Genomic DNA, 17,844 nt, shown 5'->3' with positions numbered 1-17,844 from the left:
TTCAGGAGAGTCTTTAATTGTTCCATGTGCAATTTTAAAGCCGAATTTCAAAAGCAATGAATATCTGCATTTCGTTTTAATATTATAGTGAAGTGTGAAAAATAAAAATCTATATATATATAAGGAAAGGCTAAATTGTGTCAGTTGGTCGCCGGTGTTTGAAGAGATGTGTCAGTCGATTTTGTTCAAACGTGGACCAGGGTACCCCTAGAATGTGTTTATAGAATATGGATAACAAATGAAAGATGTTGATGAGTGCTTTAGTAGAGGGCAATTTTCATACCCCTGGGTGGCTAGGGTCTCGAGATATAGGCCAAAACATGGACCCGTGAATGCCTAGACAGTGTTTATATAATATGGATATCAAATGAAAGCTGTTGAGAGTGCTTTAGTACAGAGTAATATATTATACCGCTGGGTGACTAGGGTTCGAGATATAGGCCAAAACGTGGACCCCGATACCCCTAGAATGTGTGGGTGATATGGATATCAAATGAAAGCTGTTGCTGAGAGCTCTAAAGTAATTTTCATTGTGATATTCGATTTAGTCGCATCAACCTGGCAAAACTGATAAATATGCATGCGAAGCCCAAATAGAGACATGAATTAATAATACCCATATACCTATTTACATACGTCCTATTCGATTTGCCTGAAATTTGGTATATAAATTTGCCTATATTAGTGTTTACGACCCTTTTTTCCGACCTGAGACGGACTGGGACTGGGATTAGGACTAGGACTGGGACTGAGACTCGGAGTGGGACTAGGACTGGAACAGAAGAGAAAGACTGAGAGAGAGATAGAATGAGACGAAGATGGAGATAGATGAAGCGAAAAAGACGGAGGGACGAGTGAATAAAAGGATTAGGAAAAAGTGAAGAGGGGAAGGGCAGAGTTAGACGGAAAAAGCTTTTTAAAATGTATGCAAATAGGCCAAAATTTAGGGCAGAACAACGTCTGCCGGGTGTGCTAGTAATAAAACAAAGATTGGATTCTAATAAAAATTGGTTTCTTTTTGGGAATGCAGACGTTATGAGCCCAAACCATATCGCACTGTAAACAAGCACTCCATTCTGATATATTTCTTTCGTCCGTCCATAACTTTTCGCAAAAGGAGCAAATTGCTCCGTCTGGAGGCATTTGAACAAAATCCCCTTGGTTCGATTCTGCGTAGACGACGCTTACTTCGGAGTCACTGGTTAATTCTTCACATTCAGCTGTTCTAGCTTTCGCTGCTGGTTTCTCAATGTTTCTTTTCTTTTTTAATTGTTGGCTTCACTTTTTCCCGGATCTTCCGAAAGCTTTCTTCCAACTGATTCTTATATCGTGATTTTGTTAATACTGTCACTTTTTACTTTCTTCCTCTTCCAGTAGCAACTGGCTTGCTAATCTTTGGCAATGGTAAAATCTGCCATGGTGAAACGACTCCTTTACTGGTTGATGCCACAGGTTCTGGAGAAGTCACTCGATTTGTATTAGATGTCGGTGAAGTAAAAGTACGTCCAGTCTCAGAAGTTGTATTATTTTGCTCGGAAACTTCAGAGTTTTCGGCAGTTACGTGTTCACACATATCATTTGCAGCAATATAGTCTGCATCAGTAAAAATATTTCGATCTGAAACCGTTAACTGCAACCTGGCCAGCTGAACCTTATAATACGCTTTGGAAAATGGACAACTAAATCCAATTGAGTAACTTTTCGTCCATTTTCTCCCATAAAACGGTTTAATTCGTTGCTGTAATAAGTCTTGAGTGGGCTCACGAATGCTCTCTCTAGCCGTTGCATTTTATGAGTGGAATGCGGAGGCAATGATATCATCACCACTCCGTTTTCACGAGCTGAGTTGATCACTTCAATATTTATTACTGTATTGTCCATCTAAAATCACCATTACTGGATCTTCTTTCGTTTGTTTTGTGAATTTGAGAAAATGAAGAAACCATTGTGAACATGTCAAGCTGCTCCCAACCTGATAAGTGGCAAGAAGATCGAGAGCCAGGTGGCCCATTTTTCACGAGCTGATCTTTGTGATTATTTCTAGGAAAAGTGAAGTAAGGGGGCACAAAATTCCAATATTGAATAATGGAAAAATGGCCTTTATTAAAGTACTTCACAATACACTCAAACTTTGCAACGAATAGCTTGCTTAATAACCAAACTGATTGATAGCTCAAATGAAACTCTACTATCAAAATAATACTGCTATTGCTCGCTAGATAGCGTCTGAATCGAAACTTCTTGACAGCTCAAATCAAACTGAATTCCAGCGCCTCTAGAATTGCCGCCTTTTATACTCTTTGATTTCAACCTTCGCATCTTCTAGGCGCTTCCAGAATCTACTAGTCCAGCAGCTCTCAAACTTCTCAGCTGTAACTACAATTGCACAATTTTATAGTTTTTCTCATTGCATACTTATAGGAGTATCTCAGATATATGCATGTGTTTGTGCATTGACTCTCCGCTGCTCGTATACGTACATGGTACATATGTGTAGACGCAAATATTTTTTCGCTTATGTAGATACATAATGATTGATGTATGGATGTGAATTCACGTCACTACTTAGCATCGGCTTAGAGACAATAGCATCGCTCAGTGCTGCTAACATTCGTTACACTGCCCTCCACCTAAGTCTGATCGTCCCGATCAGACAAATCTCTCGATCTATACGCTGCCAGGCTTTCCAAATGAACCACTCTTCTAATCCGTGGTTTCCCAGTGGTTTGTATGCGATAGATGGTATCACTGATCTTCTTCACAACTTTGTACGGGCCTTCCCAACTGCACCGAATCTTGGATGGAACACCTTTCCGCCGGTGAGGGTTGTATAACAGTACAAAATCTACCTCCAAGAAACCTTCCGAATTATTTTGCTTGTCGTACCTGTGTTTCATCTTACTACGCATTATCCTGGATCGTTCCCTCGAACTCTGTTGCTTGGCCAATGAAGAACTACTTCGCAGAGCTTGATCTTGACAGATTGACTTTGCATCATCATTATCGTCTGGACGTTTCACAACAGTAGTGCGCGCTGGCTTGAAACCACCCTTGCATTCTTTCTGAAAATTTCTTTCAGTCGTTTTAGTGCGCCCATTAGGGTTTGTCGATGCCGGTCTTTTCCTCGCAGGTACTTTTAATTTCGCTTTATTTGGCCCATTTGATTCATCAACCTTTGCTCGATCTACTTTCCTTGACTTTCGTGGTCTCTGTCGAATCTCCTCCACCAGCACTCGCTTACTGCTGAACCCTTTCTCCAACTTGAAGTTAATTGGTATGTCCTGGTTCTTATAGCGCATAATTTTTCTCCGCATATCGATCCTCATGTCATGGTCAACCAAGAAGTCCACTCCCAATATGACTTCATCAACTATCTCCGCCACAACGAATTTGTGTAAAACCATGACCTTCCCAATTAGGACTTCACATATCACTTCTCCCTGGACTTGGTTATACTCGCCTGTGACCGTACGCAACCTTGCTCCAGGTAATGACTTTACTCTCCTGTAGACCAAATCAGATCGAATCAAGGAATGAGATGCGCCCGTATATACAGTCAGTACATGTTCTTTGCCATCCACATTCCCTCTGACGGTAAGACTGCTTGATTTCCTTCCAATTTGTGACACAGATATCACAGGACATTCAATAGCCGGGGCAAGTTTCCGTTCTTTACATCCGACACGCTCTTGCTCATTTCCGCCAGCTTTGCGTTTACGGCCACCCACATTGTTGGAACTATTAGGACCAAGATCGCAATGACGTACAATGTGACCTAGGTTGCCGCACTTGAAACATTTAATAACTCCGGCATTCTTCTGTTGAGATCCCTTCAGTGCTTCCAAAATTGTGTCTACCCACTCTGGCCTTTCTACTTCCACACGGCGTGCTTTGAAAACTGGCCTACACAGAAGCGACGCTGTTTCCTGAATCAAAGCATGTGATACCATTTCTGCGAATGTTGGCTTTAGGTTTGCGTATGTAGCTCTCTTTGTTTCGACGTCCCGTATGCCATTTATAAATCTCTGAATCTTTACCCTTTCAGTTTATTCCATGGGTGCGTCCACATTCGCTAAATATGCCAGCCTTTCAACATCCGAGGCAAACTCCTGCAAAGCCTCATTCGCTCTTTGGTGACGGTTTTGCAACTCAATTTGGAATATCTGCTTCCTGTGTTCGCTTCCGTATCGCCTCTCTAGAGCGCTCGTCAATGTTTCGCAGTTGTTCCGCTCTCCCTCGGGAATAGTCTGTAGGATTTCAGCAGCAGATCCTTTCAATGCCATAAATAGTGCAGCAAATTTATCTTCAGAACTCCAGTTGTTCACTGCTGCGGTCTTCTCAAACTGAATCTTAAACTCCTGGAAAGGAACAGAACCGTCAAAGGATGGTGTTTTTACCTTTGGATTACTCGCTGAAACAGCTGGGCGAGTCATTTGCAACTCCTGTATACGACCTCTCAAAACTTCTATCTCGGCATCAATTTTGTCCTCGAGCTGCACAATTTTTGTATCCTGTGCTTCCAGCTTTGATGTTACCCTTATCTCCTGTGCCTCCAGCTGCGAGGATATGCGGGCCTCCTGTGCTTTCAACTGCTCAGCCAACTGAGATGTCATATATGTCTTTTGCTCTTCCAGTTGATTTTCCATCTTGGATGTAATCTGTGTCGACATTTCGGAAATACGCATCTCCCGTGCTTCAATCTTAGATGTGATGACATATACGTTTTCTGTTCTTCCATCTTCGATGTTTGAGCAGTTATTGCAGCCAATATCATGTTCAAGTCTGTGGTCGTAACTGTCTGCGATGTTTCGTTTTTCTCTTCAATTTTTGTTGTTACTTCGTCCCCATCAGGATAAAAGACAAACTCGTCCACATCAATTCCTTGCGACTCCATTACCTCTCGTAACCGTGCTTGAAGTTCGATCTTATTGCCGGTTGTATTTAATCCACGGTTTTCCAACTCCTTTTCAGTTGCTGGATCTTCAATTCACTGAACTTTGCCATGTCCTTGTTGTCCTCTGGAATTTATTCAACAATTCCTCTTCTGACACCAATTGTAACGAATTTACTTGCAAATCTTCTTATTTGCAACCCTCTGCTAATTTCGAATCACTAAACTGTTGAATAAATAACTCCAATATTGAATAATGGAAAATGGCCTTTATTAAAGTACTTCACAATACACTCAAACATTGCAACGAATAGCTTGCTTAATAACCAAACTGATTGATAGCTCAAATGAAACTCCACTATCAAAATAATACTGCTATTGCTCGCTAGATAGCGTCTGAATCGAAACTTCTTGACAGCTCAAATCAAACTGAATTCCAGCGCCTCTACAATTGCCGCCTTTTATACTCTTTGATTAGAACCTTCGCATCTTCTAGGCGCTTCCAGAATCTACTATTCTAGCAGCTCTCAAACTTCTCAGCTGTAACTACAATTGCACAATTTTATAGTTTTTCTCATTGCATACTTATAAGAGTATCTCAGATATATGTATGTGTTTGTGCATTGACTCTCCGCTGCTCGTATACGTACATGGTACATATGTGTAGACGCAATTATTGTTTCGTTTATGTAGATACATAATGATTGATCTGTGGATGTGAATTCACGTCACTGCTTAGCATCGGCTTAGAGACGATAGCATCGCTCAGTGCTGCTAACATTCGTTACAATATTTATAAACGCAACATCTTCTTTGATTGTGGCGATGTTACTTACTTACTTACTTAATTGGCGCTTAACCGTCTAAACGGTTATGGCCGTCCAACAAGGCGCGCCAGTCGCTCCTTCGCTCCGCCAACCGGCGCCAATTGGTCACACCAAGGGAGTTTAAATCGTTTTCCACCTGGTCCTTCCAACGGAGTGGGGGCCGCCCTCTACCTCTGCTTCCATAGGTGGGTTCCGATAGAAACACTTTCTTGGCCGGAGCATCATCTTTCATTCGCATAACATGGCCTAGCCAGCGCAGCCGCTGCGTTTTAATTCGCTGGACTATGTTGATGTCTGCGTATAGCTCGTACAGCTCATCATTAAATCTTCTTCGGTACTCGCCATCGCCAACGCGTAGAGGTCCATAAATCTTTCGAAGAACTTTTCTCTCGAACACTCCCAAAGCCGCTTCATCTGCTGTTGTCATGGTCCATGCTTCTGCCCCATATAGCAGGACGGGTACGATAAGTGACTTGTAGAGTATGATTTTCGTTCGCCGAGAGAGGACTTTACTTTTCAATTGCCTACCTAGTCCAAAGTAGCATTTATTGGCAAGATTGATTCTTCGCTGGATTTCAGTGCTGATGTTGTTGCTAATGTTGATGCTGGTTCCCAAATAAACGAAGTCTTTTACTATTTCGAAATTATGGCTGCCAACAGTAGCGTGGTTGCCAAGGCGCATATGCGCTGACTCTTTGCTCGATGACAGCAGGTACTTCGTTTTGTCCTCATTCACCATCAAACCCATCTTTACCGCTTCTTTTTCCAGCTTGGAGTAAGCAGAACTAACAGCGCGGGTGTTTAGGCCGATGATATCAATGTCATCAGCATATGCCAGTAATTGCACGCTTTTATAGTATATTGTTCCAGTGCGGTTAAGTTCTGCAGCTAGTATAATTTTCTCCAGCATCAAATTAAAGAAATCGCACGATAGGGGGTCACCCTGTCTGAAACCTCGTTTAGTTTCGAACGGCTCGGAGAGGTCCTTCCCAATTCTGACTGAACTGATGGTGTTGCTCAACGTCATTTTGCACAGCCGTATAAGTTTTGCGGGGAAACCAAATTCAGACATAGCGGCATATAGGCAGCTCCTTTTCGTGCTGTCGAAGGCGGCTTTAAAGTCGACGAAGAGGTGGTGTGTGTCGATTCTCTTTTCACGGGTTTTTTCCAAGATTTGGCGCATTGTGAAAATCTGGTCGATGGTAGATTTACCAGGTCTGAAGCCGCACTGATAAGGTCCAATCAGCCGGTTCACGGTGGGCTTCAATCTTTCGCACAATACACTTGAAAGGACCTTATATGCGATATTAAGAAGGCTGATTCCACGATAGTTGGTGCATTTTGCAGTATCCCCCTTCTTGTGGACTGGGCAAAGAACACTTAGATTCCAACCGTCGGGCATGCTTTCGTCCGCCCATATTTTGCTAAGAAGCTGCTGCATGCGCCTTACCAACTCCTCGCCGCCGAACTTGAATAGCTCCGCAGGAAATCCATCAGCACCCACGGCCTTGTTGTTTTTCAATCTGGTTATTGCTATTCTAACTTCGTCATAATCGGGCGGGGGGACATATATTCCATCATCATCGATTGCGGGATCGGGTTCTTCATCTCTGCGCGGTGAATTGCTGCCTCCATTTAGGAGAGCAGAGAAGTGTTCCCTCCATAATCTAAGCACTCTCTGGACATCAGTTACAAGGTCGCCGTTTTCATTCCTACAGGAGTTTGCCCCGGTCTTAAAACCTTCCGTCTGTCGCCGTATTTTTTGGTAGAATTTTCGGGCGTTATTCCTGGTGGCTAGCAGCTCAAGCTCCTCGCACTCACGCCTTTCTGCTTCTGCTTTTTTCTTCCTGAAAAGGCGTCTCGCTTCCCTTTTCAACTCACGATAGCGTTCACACACTCCTCTTGTCGCGCTCGCTTTTAACGTAGCCCTGTAGGCAGCGTCCTTTCTTTCGGTTGCAACGCGGCATTCTTCATCATACCAGTTGTTTTTTCGTGGGCGCCGGTAACCAATTTTTTCCTCGGCGGCAGTATGAAGTGCTTTGGAGATATGCTCCCACTGCTCCTGTATTCCTTCAGGATGAGTTGTGCCCTCAGAGAGCAGGTGTGAGAGTCGAGTTGCGAAATCATTGGCAGTCTGTTGTGATTGAAGCTTTTCGACGTCTAGCTTTCCTTGTGTTTTTTGTTCCTTGTTTTTAGCCGCGTTGAGGCGGGTGCGTATTTTGGCTGCAACGAGATAATGGTCCGAATCGATGTTAGGTCCTCGGATCGTTCGCACATCTAAAACACTGGAGGCATGCCGTCCGTCTATCACAACGTGATCGATCTGATTGCGAGTATTTCGATCAGGAGACAGCCATGTAGCTTGATGTATCTTTTTATGCATGAACCTCGTGCTTGATATGACCATGTTTCGAGCACCGGCAAAGTCAATCAGCCTCAGTCCGTTAGGAGAAGTTTCATTGTGTAGGCTGAACTTTCCGACTGTAGGGCCAAAAACACCTTCTTTGCCCACCCTGGCGTTAAAGTCGCCAAGCACGACTTTTATATCATGACGGGGGCAGCGCTCGTATGTGCGTTCTAATTGTTCATAAAAAGTGTCTTTCACCTCAACCTGTATGTAATATGTGTTTGAAATGTGAGCCAAATCGGACCACAAATAAGATTTTTTTAATATTCCGATCCTTGCGCCACCTGGCGGCGATTTTTTTATAGGTCGCTTTCTATTCATGTATGTAATATGTGTTTGAAATGTGAGCCAAATCGGACCACAAATAAGATTTTTTTAATATTCCGATCCTTGCACCACCTGGCGGCGATTTTTTCATAGGTCGCTTTCTGTTTATGTATGTTATATGTGTTCCAGATATGCCCAAATCAGACCACAAATACGATTTTTAAGCTATTGCATAGATTTTATAGCGGGCTTGGCGACTAAATCAATAAAAACCGTAACGGACATTTAGCAACAGGCTGATTACATAAAATTGTATTTATGCGAATATTGGTTGTTGTCTTTGGTGTACATTTATCTTCACTACTGCGCTGTAGATGGCACTGGTAACCGCCAGATGCCAGATGACCTGCATGCTAGATGATGCACACCAACAAACACACACGCGCTGTACATAATTGCCTTTGTTGCTGTTGAACTTAGTACAGTAATTACGTACATAGTTGTTCCCTTCCTTTGATTTCAAGCTATTGCATAGATTTTATCGCGGGCTTTGTGCGTGGCGACTGAATCAAAAAAAACCCGTAACTGATATATGAACATAAAATCATGGAATAACATCTGTTAATAACAGCAAAAGTTTCGGTGTTAGCAACAGGCTGATTACATAAAATTGGATCTATTTATGCGAATATTCGTTGTTGTCCTTGGTGTACATTTATCTTCACTAATGCGCTGTAGATGGCACTGGTAACCGCCAGATGCCAGATGACCTGCATGCTAGATGATGCACACCAACAAACACACACGCGCTGTACATAATTGCCTTTGTTGCTATTGAACTTAGTACAGTAATTACGTACATAGTTGTTCCCTTCCTTTGATTTCAAGCTATTGCATAGATTTTATCGCGGGCTTTGAGCGTGGCGACTGAATCAAAAAAAAACGTAACTGATATATGTACATAAAATCATGGAACAACATCTGTTAATAACAGCAAAAGTTTCGGTGTTAGCAACAGGCTGATTACATAAAATTGGATCTATTTATGCGAATATTGTTTGTTGTCTTTGGTATACATTTATCTTCACTACTGCGCTGTAGATGGCACCCATTGAATTACTAACAGCAAATATTTCATTAACATCGGATATAAACTGTATAGCCAAACGTAAATATTTTCCATTAGCTTCAGCTCTTGCTCTAAATACATAAGTCGCAAGGTGGAACTTTTGACGAAATAGTATATGAGTATAGTAAAGCACATTATCAGAAACTCGTTTATGTTGCGCTCTCTCGGGTGACAAATATTGAAAAATTGTATATCACGACAAAAAACAATAATTCCGCATTTAAGTTTTATCGAAAGCAAGCTGCATCTACTGCATCTTTGTTGCAAGAATTCAAAAGACTGTCTTTAAATAGTGTTCAGACGATAGCTCAAAGTGTCTTAGATTTCATTAGTAATAGAAATGACATTTCAATAAATACTTTCAATTGCCAAAGCCTAAATAGTCACAAATACGATTTACAAGATTCAGTTACGAGACAAATAAATGTCTTACTTCTTACCGAAACTTGCATGACGCGTGATAATCCGATTGAAATACCTAATTTCAAATGTATTGTTCAATTCAAACGAGATACTGCTCCAAAGGGTGGTGTAGCTATTTACCAAAATAACAATAACGTTGCTAATATTATGATGACTCCGAATATTGAAATAAATATTGCACACGTTAGCGATGTTAATTTTAGGTGCTCATTTGTTGGAGATATTTGCGCGTGCTTATACAAATTTAGAAATGGTCTACACATTGTCATGGTAGCAATTTACATTTCTCCGAATCCAAAATTGGACGAGGTAGAGCATTTTATTCATCGCACTTTAATGGAGTACTCTGAAGAAGGGGCAAAAATACTTGGTACAAATACTAATAAATTTCCACTTATCTTGGCCGGCGATTTCAACATCAATTTCGCTGATAAAAAATCAGAGCGGTTGACAAGTTTTCTTTTTGAAAAATTCAATTTGAAAATAAATAATAATCCAAAAGGATCCACAACAAAATATGGGACCACCATTGACGCGGTATTTTCAAGATATTTAGAGGATATCAAGTCTCAAACGTATGTTTGCTATTTCAGGTACCATAAACCTATAATTTTTATAAATATTACTGAATAATACATATCTTGTAAGATAATAATACAAATTTTTTAACCAATATTAACTTCTCATTTATTCAATAAAAGTAAAAAAATTTGTTTTCTTGTCGGTCACCACGCTTAAAAATTTTGACTTGAATTAAATTCAAAGACAAAACTTGAATTAATATCAAAGAAAACAAAATGTTGCATAAATATTATAATTGCATAAGTTGATAATATGGAATATCTTTACCGTGGCAGTCCCCGAGTGCCACACGTCCTTTTTTTGAATATCTCGATCCATGCGCCACCTAGCGAAGTTTTTTCTTTTTAAAGCATTGTCATTAGGTTCTGAACTATATTCCAAGTTTCAAGCTTGTCGTTTATCGGGAAGTTCTTAAAACAACAACATTTACGAACATTACATACCCAGCTGTGCACTTGAAACGCTGTTGTTTCTTTCATTGTGTGGTTAATAGTATTATAAGGCTGTGCAATATTACATATATGGTTCTATTCTGAACTCATTTTCGTTCAAAAGAAGCAAAAAGGATACAGAGGCTACCACTCAGGCATGCTTAACCAACGAAACGATATCATTTCGTTACGATAATCAACGTTATGAAATGACTTCGTTTCGTTTATTAACGTTAAGATCGTCAAATTAACGAAATGATTTCGTTTCGTTTTCTGCCATATCAAAACGAAATCAAATCGTTTATGTTGATTATTATTTTCAAACTATGCTGCCAAAGCTGATTGATGGCGGAGTCATTAAAGGTGAAAGCATTATCCAAGCTGATTGCAACTTTTCTCATGAACTTGACAGTACGAACATTTCTCAGAGTATTTTTGACATTACCACCAACGAATTACACAAACAAATTACATAGAGTTTGTGTGTGTATGTGCGCTCGTTGTTGCCACCTTACGGCTTCACCATGGCTATAGCATTGCCAGCATAATTCAAACATAAAGTATCACGTTAACGAAAGCTTTTCGTTTCGGTTAAAAACGAGATACAATTTATCTTGATAATTTCTTTATCGATAATATTTCGAAGTGTTTCAACGGAAACGGTGGAAATTTTTTGATAAACGATTAGCTTAACGTTAAGGTGCATCCCTGCTACCACTAATGAACTTGAGCGGGTCCAGATAGAGGAATTTCCCTACAAAAACAGTTTATTTTAAAATGTAGATATGAGGTAGAATATTAGTCAAATGTAGTTAAATACCATAGAGTTAAGGGCCCATTACTGATACTTAGCATAGACTTGACTTGACTTGGCGTAAACTTGGCAACTTAGCCACGATTATACTCCACTTAGCGCATACAATCTGGCATCATAATCATAAATGTCAATTTGTATGACAAAATGGCAAAATGAAATGGAAACAAACAAATGGCATCTCAAAATGTAAACGTAACTTAGAACTTACATAGAAAATCAAAATTCAACAGACTTCTAAGTCAAGTAAAGTGTTGCTAAGTTTTGAGTAATCAGTAACATGCAATGTTCATTTAACAGAACTGTAAGTCACAGTTCTCAAGTCCAGTCAAGTCTATGCTAAGTATCAGTAATGGGCGCTTTATGGCAAACTTTGTTAAGGTTAGGCCTTTAGGTAAAGTAGATGTGGTTTTTAGTGTTTTAGATGTGCGCACGATCCGAGGACATAACATCGACTCGGACCATTATCTCGTTGCAGCCAAAATACGCACCCGCCTCAACGCGGCTAAAACCAAGGAACAAAAAACACAAGGGAAGCTAGACGTCGAAAAGCTTCAATCACAAGAGACTGCCAATGATTTCGCAACTCGACTCCCACACCTGCTCTCTGAGAGCACAATTCATCCTGAAGGAATACAGGAGCAGTGGGAGCATATTTCCAAAGCACTTCGTACTGCCGCCGAGGAAAAAATTGGTTAACGCGACCACGAAAAAACAACTGGTACGATGAAGAATGCCGCGTTGCAACTGAAAGAAAAGACGCTGCCTACAGAGCTACGTTAAAAGCGAGCGCAACAAGAGGAGTATGTGAACGCTATCGTGAGTTGAAAAAGGAAGCGAGACGCCTTTTTGAGGAAGAAAAAAGCAGAATCAGAAAGGCGTAAGTGCGAGGAGCTTGTGCTGCTAGCCACCAGGAATAAAGCCCGAAAATTTTACCAAAAAATACGGCGACAGACGGAAGGTTTTAAGACCGGGGCAAACTCCTGTAGGAACGAAAACGGCGACCTTGTAACTGATGTCCAGAGAGTGCTTAGATTATGGAGGGAACACTTCTCTGTTCTCCTAAATGAAGGCAGCAATTCAGCGCGCAGAGATGAAGAACCCCATCCCGCAATCGATGATGATGGAATATATGTCCCCCCGTCCGATTATGACGAAGTTAGAATAGCAATAACCATATTGAAAAACAACAAGTCCGTGGGCGCTGATGGATTGCCTGCGGAGCTATTCAAGTACGGTCGCGAGGAGTTGGTAAGGCGCATGCAGCAGCTTCTTAGCAAAATATGGGCGGAAGAGTAAATGCCCGACGGTTGGAATCTAAGTGTTCCTTGCCCAGTCCACAAGAAGGGGGATACTGCAAAATGCACCAACTATCGTGGAATCAGCCTTCTGAATATCGCATATAAGGTCCTTTCAAGTGTATTGTGCGAAAGATTGGAGCCCACCGTGAACCGGCTGATTGGACCTTATCAGTGCGGCTTTAGACCTGGTAAATCTACCATCTACCAGATTTTCACAATGCGCCAAATCTTGGAAAAAACCCGTGAAAAAAGAATCGACACACATCACCTCTTCGTCGACTTTAAAGCCGCCTTCGAAAGCACGAAAGGGAGCTGCCTATATGCCGCTATGTCTGAATTTGGTTTCCCCGCAAAACTTATACGGCTGTGCAAAATAACGTTGAGCAACACCATCAGATCAGTCAGAATTGGGAAGGACCTCTCCGAGCCGTTCGAAACTAAATGAGGTTTCAGACAGGGTGACCCCCTATCGTGCGATTTCTTTAATTTGATGCTGGAGAAAATTATACTAGCTACAGAACTTAACCGCACTGGAACAATATACTGTAAAAGCGTGAATTACTGGCATAAGCTGATGACATTGATATCATCGGCCTAAACACCCGCGCTGTTAGCTCCGCTTACTCCAAACTGGAAAAAGAAGCGGTAAAGATGGGTTTGATGGTGAATGAGGACAAACGAAGTACCTGCTGTCATCGAGCAAAGAGTCAGCGCATATGCGCCTTGGAAATCACGCTACTATTGGCAGCCATAATTTCGAAATAGTAAAAGACTTCGTTTATTTGGGAACCAGCATCAACACTAGCAACAACATCAGCACTGAAATCCAGCGAAGAATCAATCTTGCCAATAAATGCTACTTTGGACTAGGTAGGCAATTGAAAAGTAAAGTCCTCTCTCGGCGAACGAAAATCATACTCTACAAGTCACTTATCGTACCCGTCCTGCTATATGGGGCAAAAGCATGTACCATGACAACAGCAGATGAAGCGACTTTGGGAGTGTTCGAGAGAAAAGTTCTTCGAAAGATTTATGGACCTCTACGTGTTGGCGATGGCGAGTACCGAAGAAGATTTAATGCTGAACTGTACGAGCTATACGCAGACATCAACATAGTCCAGCGAATTAAAATGCAGCGGCTGCGCTGGCTAGGCCATGTTATGCGAATGAAAGATGATGCTCCGGCCAAGAAAGTGTTTCTATCGGAACCCGCCTATGGAAGCAGAGGTAGAGGGCGGCCCCCACTCCGTTGGAAGGTCCAGGTGGAAAACAATTTAAACTCCCTTGGTGTGACCAATTGGCGCCGGTTGGCGGAGGGAAGGAGCGACTGGCGCGCCTTGTTGGACGGCCATAACCGTTTAGACGGTTAAGCGCCAATTAAGTAAGTAAGTAAGATGTGGTTTTTTAACCGATTCTGATTATCTTCACTCAGTCTATAAAATATGGCAAGCATAGTGTCTCTGTCGTATTTCCATATAATATCTTTAACGGTTTTTGATTTACAGCTTATTAAACTTCCAGATTTTCTTCCTTCAAATGTGGTTGGTGCTACGTCCATATTCCAAAATTTTTTAGAACTTATGTTTTGCGTCATAAAATTTTATTAGATTACCGGTATTCGTGTTTGAATTAAAGCAGTCGCTCACAAATTAAAACCTTTAGTAATTAGAACGTCCTGAAATTAAAATGAACTTTTTCAATACATTACACGATCTGAAATTAGAATCAAAAATTCTAATAGCTGAGCGTATATTTTTTTTTTTTTTTGCAAAATAGATATAACAAGTAAGGAAGGTTAAGTTCGGGTGTAACCGAACATTACATACTCAGTTGAGAGCTATGGTGACAACATAAGGGAAAATAACCATGTAGGAAAATGAACCGAGGGAAACCCTGGAATGTGTTTGTATGACATGAGTATCAAATGAAAGGCATTAAAGAGTATTTTATGAGGGAGTGCGCCATAGTTCTATAGGTGGACGCCATTTAGGGATATAGCCATAAAGGTGGATCAGGGTTGACTCTAGAATGCGTTTGTACGACATGGGTATCAAATGAAAGGTATTAATGAGTATTTTAAAAGGGCGTGGACCTAAGTTCTATAGATGGACGCCTTTTCGAGATATCGCCGTAAAGATGGACCAGGGGTGACCCTAGAATTTGTTTGTACAATATGGGTCTCAAAAGAAAGGTGTTAATGAGTATTTTGAAAGGGTGTGGGGCTTAGTTCTATAGGTGGACACCTTTTCGGAATATCGCCACAAAGGTGGACCAGGGGTGACTCTAGAATGTGTTTGTACGATATGGGTATCAAATTAAAGGTATTAATGAGGGTTTTAAAAGGGAGTGGTGGTTGTTGTATAGGTGGTCGCATTTTCGAGATATCGCCATAAAGGTGGACCAGGGGTGACCCTAGAATTTGTTTGTACAATATGGGCATCAAAAGAAATGTGATAATGAGTATTTTAAAAGGGAGTATTCCTTAGTTCCATAGGTGGACGCCGTTTCGAGATCTCGCCATAAAGGTGGAGCAGGGGTGACCCTAGAATTTGTTTGTACAATATGGGCATCAAAAGAAATGTGATAATGAGTATTTTAAAAGGGAGTATTCCTTAGTTCCATAGGTGGACGCCGTTTCGAGATATCGCCATAAAGGTGGAGCAGGGGTGACCCTAGAATTTGTTTGTACAATATGGGCATCAAAAGAAATGTGATAATGAGTATTTTAAAAGGGAGTATTCCTTAGTTCCATAGGTGGACGCCTTTTCGAGATATCGCCATAAAGGTGGACCAGGGGTGACTCTAGAATGAGTTTGTACGATATGGGTATCAAATTAAAGGTATTAATGAGAGTTTTAAAAGAGAGTGGTGGTAGTTGTATATGTGAAGGCGTTTTCCAGATATCGACCAAAATGTGGACTAGGGTGACCCAGAACATTATCGGTTGGATACCGCTAATTTATTTATATATGTAATACCTGGCAAGATTTTAAGGGTGTTTTATTTCGCCCTGCAGAACTTTTTCATTTTCTTCTACTTAATATGGTAGGTGTCACAACCATTTTATAAAGTTTTTTCTAAAGTTATATTTCGCGTCAATAAAACAATCCAATTACCTTACCATGTTTCATCCCTTTTTTCGTATTTGGTATAGAATTATGGCATTTTTTTCATTTTTGGCAATTTTCGATATCGAAAAAGTGGGCGTGGTCATAGTCGGATTTCGTTCATTTTTCATACCAAGGTAAAGTGGGTTCAGATAAGTACGTGAACTGAGTTTAGTAAAGATATATCGATTTTTGCTCAAGTTATCGTGTTAACGGCCATGCGGAAGGACAGACGGACGACTGTGTATAAAAACTGGGCGTGGCATCAACCGATTTCGCCCATTTTCACAGAAAACAGTTAACGCCATAAAATCTATGCCCCTACCAAATTTCAAAAGGATTGGTTAATTTTTGTTCGATTTATGGCATTAAAAGTATCCTAGACAAATTAAATGAAAAAGGGCGGAGCCACGCCCATTTTTAAATTTTCTTTTATTTTTGTATTTTGTTGCACCATATCATTACTGGAGTTGAATCTTGACATAATTTACTTATATACTGTAAAGATATTAAATTTTTTGTTAAAATTTTACTTTAAAAAAATTTTTTTTTTAAAAGTGGGCGTGGTCTTTCTCCGATTTTGCTAATTTTTATTAAGCGTACATGCAGTAATAAGAGTAACGTTCCTGCCAAATTTCATCATGATATCTTCAACGACTGCCAAATTACAGCTTGCAAAAGTTTTAGATTACCTTCTTTAAAAAGTGGGCGGTGCCACGCCCATTGTCCAAAATTTTACTAATTTTATATTTTGCGTCATAAGTTCAACTCATCTACCAAGTTTCGTCGCTTTATCGGTCTTTTGTAATGAATTATCGCACTTTTTCGGTTTTTCGAAATTTTCGATATCGAAAAAGTGGGCGTGGTTATAGTCCGATATCGTTCATTTTAAATAGCGATCTGAGATGAGTGCTCAGGAACCTACATACCAAATTTCATCAAGATACCTCAAAATTTACTCAAGTTATCGTGTTAACGGACGGACGGACGGACATGGCTCAATCAAATTTTTTTTCGATCCTGATTATTTTGATATATGGAAGTCTATATCTATCTCGATTCCTTTATATATGTACAACCAACCGTTATCCAATCAAACTTAATATACTCTGTGAGCTCTGCTCAACTGAGTATAAAAAGGGGAATCCCTAATGTATTCATGTTACGCTCGGTAGTCGTTCGATTTTCGTCACCGTTCTGTACAGTTTTTGTTAGTTTTTCTGCTAAATTCAATGCGCGTGCACGTGTTTTGGCATTGTTTGTTTAAAAGTAAAAGTAATTCGCTGAAATGCCAAATAAACGTAAGAAAAATACTTTGTCCTTGGAAACTTTTATATATGAGTGTTTATTTAATTAATGAAATAAGTTAATTATTACATTTCAAAGTTAATGCGTAAAAGTATATCAATTGAAAGATAAAAAAGTAATAAAGAAGAAGATAAAGAATTTATATATAAAAAAAAAAGGACGTGTGGCACTCGGGGACTGCGCGGTAAAGCTATTGCATATTATCAACTTATGCAATTATAATATTTATGCAACATTTTGTTTTCTTTGATATTAATTCAAGTTAACCTTTTTAAGCGTGTTGATCGATAAGAAAACAAATTTTTTACTTTTATTGAATAATTGAGAAGTTAATATTTAACTTTCACTTTATCTTTA

At 40.3% G+C, this 17,844-nt stretch overlaps 1 protein-coding gene and 1 pseudogene across 1 annotated transcript in view; one reads left to right on the top strand and one right to left on the bottom strand.

Moving 5' to 3' along the window:
• The window catches only part of LOC137243855 (T-complex protein 1 subunit eta pseudogene), a 258,228-nt pseudogene that overhangs the window by 27,775 nt on the left and 212,609 nt on the right, over positions 1-17,844 (bottom strand).
• Positions 1-17,844, top strand: part of LOC137245903 (uncharacterized) — a 93,113-nt gene that overhangs the window by 58,894 nt on the left and 16,375 nt on the right. Inside the window, exons 6-7 of the mRNA XM_067777094.1 lie at positions 1,375-1,499; positions 9,747-10,314. Coding sequence (XP_067633195.1) covers positions 1,375-1,499; positions 9,747-10,314 — 693 coding nt within the window. The remainder of the gene's footprint in view (positions 1-1,374; positions 1,500-9,746; positions 10,315-17,844) is intronic.

The sequence above is a fragment of the Eurosta solidaginis genome, chromosome 3 (genome assembly GCF_040869045.1).
Source record: "Eurosta solidaginis isolate ZX-2024a chromosome 3, ASM4086904v1, whole genome shotgun sequence".
Taxonomy (NCBI): domain Eukaryota; kingdom Metazoa; phylum Arthropoda; class Insecta; order Diptera; family Tephritidae; genus Eurosta; species Eurosta solidaginis.
This window is presented reverse-complemented; position numbering and strand designations above follow the sequence as displayed.